Here is a 6,235-nt window from a genome sequence, read left to right as displayed (position 1 = left end):
TAGGGAAAGGCGGAAAGTAGCAATAGCTCTCAAAGGGAAATCTGGGCAAGGAGCAAAGCCTCCATAGTGCCGAAATGGAAATTTTACGATCTCTGTTCATTCTTGGTGGATCATATCATGCCTCGCAAGTATATAGTTGTCATTTACAAATGAATAATGTTTTTTAACAAGATATAATGTAACAGTGATTATCTTTAACATTAACGTTAACAAAAAACATGTCATTCACTGTATTTCACTGTGTCATTTATGTTTTCTGCTTGAAAGCATCCAAAATTAGCTTAGTGTGTCATGACATTAGGTATTAGTATATATTTCGGTGTTTCAGAACTGTCAGTAATTATTCATTAAAGAAGATTGTGAATAAGACCACGACTGAAAAAAATTCCTATTCCCCTCTCCTTATTTTACCTTCATCAACATCATCTTCACTATCAAGATCAACACCATCTCCACAAATACTACTTCGACAAGCACCGTCTCCACAAGCACCGTCTCCACAAGCACCGTCTCCACAAATACTACTTCGACAAGCACCGTCTCCACAAACACCGTCTCCACAAACATCAGTGCTTTTGTCTCCATCAAGTATATGGTCTATGAGTGATTTGGAGTTTAGCAGTAAGTAGATTGATATGTGGAAATGTAGTACACAGGATGGAATGAATATGAAGTGCGTAGCTTTCATTTATCTCTTTTTATCTTCAGATGATGCATCTATGTGCTCGATTGAGAATAACATGGAAAAAGAAGGTTTTATACATACATCTACATTATCCAGTAACCTCAATGTGGAAGAATGTTCTTCTGCAGCAGTTAATGCACCAAAAGAAGTGCTGAAATCAATGCAGAGGATATCAACAAAAAGAACTATTCCAGAACCTGATAACTTTGTTAAACGCAAGAAGAAAGAGGATGAAATATTTATGCAAGCTATAACCAAGCAGTCAACAGCCTTGACCTCTTTTGCTAAAAAAATAGGGGAGTGACAAATTCAAGTCAATGTAATTCTAATCAATCATTGGAATCATCTGTGAATGATCCAGTCTTAGCTGCCATTGCATTTGCTCTTAAATATGTATCTGAAGAAAAACGTCTTCAATGTATGATAGAATTACTCCAGCTTATAAATTCAAAGTATATACAGCAATAGCTGATTTTAAAGTTCAAATCGAAGACTCCCTGTTTTTAGTCAAGCAATTACGAGTGACAGGTTGGAATTTTCCATGAACTCTTCATTTCCAGTCTTCTTTATTAGGTTTCAAAACAAATGGCTGTAACGCTCCAAATTGCCCGACAAGTCTCATTCACTATTTTATTAACAGTTGACCTGCCTATCCTAAATTCTGCATGTTTTAATTTAGCGCTATCACCCTAGGATAAGTACCTGCAATAATCATGATGAAAGGATGTTTTTGGAGAAAGACAATGCGGACCTTACCACCATAGCTCATTTTCTCGTAGGCCATCCTCCCAACTTCCTTCCACTTGTACTATTCATGTTGCTTGGCTGAAAGCTTGCAACTTCAATGTTCAACATATGAGTACAAATTATTTTTATTAATACATAAAACATCTTATTGATATGTAAACATTTATATTTTTTAATAAGTATTAATTTTTTAATAAGTATATATTCATAAATATGTAATCTGCAGAGAGTATATAAATGTAATTCCTGCTATAATATAATTATATATTATATTTATATTAACTCTCAGAAAAGTTGAATAATTGTTCGTTTTGACTGAAGATTATAAGACTAAAGATTATAAGACTGTTTGAAATATAAAAAATAAAAGTAACAATAAACTTTTTATGGATTTCTATTGTAATTTATTACTTATATATAATATTTTTACATATGAAGCCCTATAGAAGAATTATATATATATATATATATATGAGTATTTTTACTAATCCTATTAAATTTATCTTATTTTTACTAATATATAAAACGCCGTATCTTATTAATATATAATAAACATCTTTTTTATTAACTTGTAGTATATACTTATTATATTTATAAACTTAAAAATTATATTACAGGAGGATTGATAATAGCTCCCCTAAATGTGTATTCATATTGCCATGGAGCGTGAGCTTCACCAATTGGAGAAACAAAATATTCTTTAAGAGTATCTCTCATTTCTTTTGCTACAGAATCTGCACGGTTAGCACCCATTCGGCCGACTTCTACAAAGTGTGGAGAAAAATGTCTCCTCCATTGTCCTTCTCTAATGCTGCCATTTTCTTCCTCCATATCAATTAAATGTGTTGTACAATATCGACGATTGTTCATATTTTCCTGTTCTTCTCCAAGCATAATAAAATTGTGTAGGCAGACGAGGGCTTTCAACAAATTTTCGCAGTTAGTTGTTGACATGCAAAGGGGTTTGTGTAAGATACGCCATCGCGCAGTCAAAATGCCAAAAGTATTCTCTATTGTGCGCCGTGCACGTGATAAGCGATAATTAAAGATCCTCATGTCATCAGTCAGCTTTCTATGTGGATAGGGCCGCATCATATGTGTTGACAATGGGAAAGCCTCATCACCAATAAAAACAAAGGGAAAAGAAATATTTGTCCCTGGAAGTAGTGTGGGATCTGGTAAGAATATATTGCCTGCAGCTAGATCACTTGCAAATTCAGTATTGGCCCATACTCCACCATCACTTATAGAACCTGAAAATAAATCAGAGTGGCAATTACAGATAACATATATTATAAATTATATAGTAAAAAGTTAAAGAGTCAATAAATATACTCACCATATTGCCCAATATCAACCCATGTAAACTTGTATGTTGCATCGCAGATGGCAAGTAGTACCATACTGAAAAATTGTTTGTAATTATAGAATGCTGATCCAGAATTGGGCGGGGCCTGAATTCTCATATGACGCCCATCTAGTGCTCCTAGGCAGTTTGGAAACTGCCATTTTTCCATGAACTCTTCACTTATAGATTTCCAGTCTTCTTTACTAGGAGGTTTCAAAACAATTGGCTGTAATACTGTCCAAATTGTCTGACAAGTCTCATTCACTATTTTATTAACAGTTGATCTGCCTATCCTAAATTCTGCATGTTTTAATTTAGCACTATCACCCTGGGATAAGTACCTGCAATAATCATGATGAAGTAACTTTAAAGAAAATGATAAAATTAAAGTGATAAAATTTTATTTACAACAACGTGACAGCTAAGCGTAGCTCTGTAGGAAGAGGAACCTGGATACTGTTCTTCTTAAGATGAGGATGAAGTAAATCTACTAGCAAATGAAATTGCTCGGGCCACATTCTATATAATGCAAAGAACTCTTCATGATCATTCTGAAGCAATTCTTGAACAAGGTTATGGTAAAACCCTTGAGCATTTCGTAACCTATTTACAGGTCGAACCCACCAACGTCGGTGCTTTGTCGTCCTTCTTCTCATAAATTGCCATTGTGACAGCACTAAACTATGCCAAGATAGACACAATAAAAAGAAAAGTCCTATTTTTCTTAAATTCATAATGAACTACTAAGCAAAATCCATCATTATTTTATATGTAACCATTGTAACCTCAAACGGTATTTAATTCTGATTGGTCGACTTTATGTCGTAGCTGCCGCTACGTCGCCTTCATTGGGTGCGTTCCACATATCGCTCGCAACGCTCAAATCGCTCTTCGTGCTGTTCCACTTATCGCCCACGACGCCAGCGGACGCTATAAGTGAACAACTTCAGATGATACAAATGAACGCTCACAACGCCCGCACTAAGGAGGTGGGTCGGCGTGAGCGTGGCGTGAGCGTTAACGTCACAAGTCGTTCCACTTAACGATATATAGTCCATGACGTCTACCGACGTGATCGGATGTGTTATTGCGTTATAATTTTTGGAAAGTGTGACCGGCTTCAAACGCGCAATTGAGTTTGTCACTCCTTTAGACTTTCATATTCTGCATATTTTTTGTTACTCATCGCATAAGCGACATTTTTTATTCTGGCCGTATCGACAATGGCACAGATTGCGGTTATATCTGTCGTACAGATATTGAAGAACAATTATTCTTCCAGTGATGAAAGTAGTAGTTCTGAAGAATACGAGATTCTCGTATGTAATAAAAAAAAAACGGGTTAAACGTCCTCGTATAGAAAATTATTCACAGACTGTTGTCTCGCGCTATATGGATTATGAGTTCAAAAGTCATTTTAGGTTAGATATTATCTTTTATATTTTCAACGAGTTTTTTTAAATATACAAAAAAGATTTTCAATTACATTAACAGAAGTACAAATAAATATATTATAAATATATTTATTGAATGATTTTGCAATATTTGTACTTCTATTAATGTGATTTATAATTGTAATTATTGAAAAGTATAATTCTAATAGACATTTTTACTTAACTTAATTTTAGATTGCACCGCGCAACATTCGAATTCATTTTAGATATAATAAGTAATTATCTTATTCGAGAAATAAAAGGTTGTCCAACAATTCCACCTCGTCAACAATTTTTAATTACCTTGTGGAAAATGGCCACAATGGATTCCTATAGATATGATGGATTTCATGCAACTTTTCGAACACTTAATGTACAATTAAACTTATTATCTGTAATTATTTGCAGATCCATTTGTGATCGATTTAATGTTGGTAGAGCTACAGCATTGAGAGCTGTGAGAAGAGTTACACGAGCTCTATTTACAATAGCTCCTCAATTTGTATCTTGGCCTTCAAATGAAGATGCACAAATTATAATGCACAAGTTTGAAGAAGTCAGTGGATTTCCAAATACAATTGATGCCATAGACGGCACTCACATTAGAATTGAAGCACCCAAAGAAAACGCAGTAGACTACATAAACCGGAAAGGATATCATTCCATCCAGTTGCAGGTAAATTATTAGTAAAGTATTTGTAACAATCATTTTGGCCTATACATATATTAACTTTATATATGTGATTACATCTTTAATTTTTTTAAATTATAGGCGGTGTGCGATCACAGGGCCTTAATCACTCATTGCTATGTTGGCCATCCAGGATCTGTTCATAATCAAAGAATCTTCAGGCAGTCAGAAGTAGCCACATTCTTAAATATTGAAGAAAAATTTCCCAATAACAGTCACTTGATAGGAGATGCTGCTTATGAATTACACGAACATCTCTTAGTACCATTTAAAGATAATGGACATTTAAGTGATGTGCAGAAACATTACAATTTCCGACATTCCTCTGCAAGGACAAAGATCGAACAATGTTTTGCGTTGTTAAAAGGAAGATTGAGGAGTTTGATGCATTGTTTGCCCATGGTTAGAGTGGACCTAATGCCTGAATACATAGTAGCATGTTGTGTTATCCACAATATTTGCATACTACGTCGAGATGAACTTATAGTAATACCACTGATAGCACCTGAAGAAGTTACAGTGCAAGATTATGATATTAACCAAAGACAAGATGCAATTGGTATATGTAAAAGGAATATGATAATGCATACCTTGCAAAGACAATTTAACGTGTAAAGCAGGTAACTACATATTTAATTTTTGTATGTTGTTCAAAGAGAGAATGTAATATAAATACATATACGATATATTAATATATACACAAAACATGTATATACACATGTAATAAAGCTTCAATACGTATTCTGTATACAAAATATACTTTATTAGATATTATCTTTAAAACGGACACCTGCTTACAGTAGTCAATGCTACGAATCAAACGTTGTCCAAGGAAGTTCAAAAAATGGGAGTGAACGTGGTAGAGATTATCCATGAGAGCAAGCGTAATAACAGATTAGAATCAAATTCACTGGATTCAACCACACCCACGAGTGTTATGGAAAAGTTGGATGAAATAAATAAATGAATTCCTGAATATATAATTTTCAAGTACATTTTATTCATTGTACATTGTATATCTATACTGTTTTATATCTTGTTATATAATAATAATTCACATATATTTACTACGTTTTTATAAATTATTAATAGCTAAAGTTTTTATAATATTTGTACTACAATGTATTTGATACAATATAAAAAAGGAAAACAATAAAATGAAGGATTTTCTGTATCAATAAGTCTTTAATTGCTTTCTATACTAATAAATCTTTAGCAGCTTTCTTTTTTTTTTCAAAATTTTTCTAACTAAAATTATTCTTTGGCACTAGTTTCGTAATTAATTAGATAAACTTATTACCATACACTAAAATAACAAGTTAATAAAATTA

The 6,235-nt window shown here is 33.2% G+C and overlaps 3 protein-coding genes across 3 annotated transcripts in view; 2 read left to right on the top strand and 1 right to left on the bottom strand.

Annotated features, from left to right (window-relative positions):
• The window catches only part of LOC108730475 (uncharacterized), a 1,965-nt gene extending 869 nt beyond the window's left edge, over positions 1 to 1,096 (top strand). The window contains exons 3-5 of the mRNA XM_018460197.1: positions 4 to 128; positions 329 to 621; positions 709 to 1,096. Coding sequence (XP_018315699.1) covers positions 4 to 128; positions 329 to 621; positions 709 to 989 — 699 coding nt within the window. The 3' untranslated portion in view covers positions 990 to 1,096. The remainder of the gene's footprint in view (positions 1 to 3; positions 129 to 328; positions 622 to 708) is intronic.
• A 942-nt stretch (positions 1,097 to 2,038) lies between these two features.
• On the bottom strand, positions 2,039 to 3,446 carry LOC108730474 (uncharacterized). Its single transcript, XM_018460196.1, has 4 exons — positions 3,405 to 3,446; positions 3,189 to 3,331; positions 2,772 to 3,121; positions 2,039 to 2,685 (listed from the first exon to the last, which is right to left on the bottom strand). Exons 1-4 carry the CDS (start codon positions 3,444 to 3,446, stop codon positions 2,039 to 2,041), a joined length of 1,182 nt encoding a protein of 393 aa, XP_018315698.1.
• Positions 3,447 to 4,003: 557 nt separating this feature from the next.
• On the top strand, positions 4,004 to 5,848 carry LOC108730473 (putative nuclease HARBI1). The gene is made up of 5 exons (XM_018460195.1): positions 4,004 to 4,099; positions 4,409 to 4,449; positions 4,622 to 4,889; positions 4,986 to 5,524; positions 5,673 to 5,848. The coding sequence occupies exons 1-4, from the start codon at positions 4,004 to 4,006 to the stop codon at positions 5,517 to 5,519; spliced, it is 939 nt and encodes a 312-aa protein (XP_018315697.1). The 3' UTR covers positions 5,520 to 5,524; positions 5,673 to 5,848.
• The last annotated feature ends 387 nt before the right edge of the window (positions 5,849 to 6,235 follow it).

This window comes from Mycetomoellerius zeteki, unplaced genomic scaffold (assembly GCF_001594055.1).
Source record: "Mycetomoellerius zeteki isolate Tzet28-1 unplaced genomic scaffold, Tzet1.0 scaffold925, whole genome shotgun sequence".
In the NCBI taxonomy this organism is placed as follows: Eukaryota; Metazoa; Arthropoda; class Insecta; order Hymenoptera; family Formicidae; genus Mycetomoellerius; species Mycetomoellerius zeteki.
This window is presented reverse-complemented; position numbering and strand designations above follow the sequence as displayed.

Coding starts and splice junctions, on each gene's coding strand:
- LOC108730473 (XM_018460195.1), top strand. CDS start 4,004: ATGGCACAGATTGCGGTTATATCTGTCGTACAGATATTGAAGAACAAT. Junction 4,450..4,621: donor ATTCATTTTAGATATAATAA/GTAATTATCTTA, acceptor AATTATTTGCAG/ATCCATTTGTGATCGATTTA. Junction 4,890..4,985: donor ATCATTCCATCCAGTTGCAG/GTAAATTATTAG, acceptor TTTAAATTATAG/GCGGTGTGCGATCACAGGGC.
- LOC108730474 (XM_018460196.1), bottom strand. CDS start 3,446: ATGGCAATTTATGAGAAGAAGGACGACAAAGCACCGACGTTG. Junction 3,122..3,188: donor CGCTTAGCTGTCACGTTGTT/GTAAATAAAATT, acceptor TGATTATTGCAG/GTACTTATCCCAGGGTGATA. Junction 2,686..2,771: donor GGTTGATATTGGGCAATATG/GTGAGTATATTT, acceptor ATTTATTTTCAG/GTTCTATAAGTGATGGTGGA.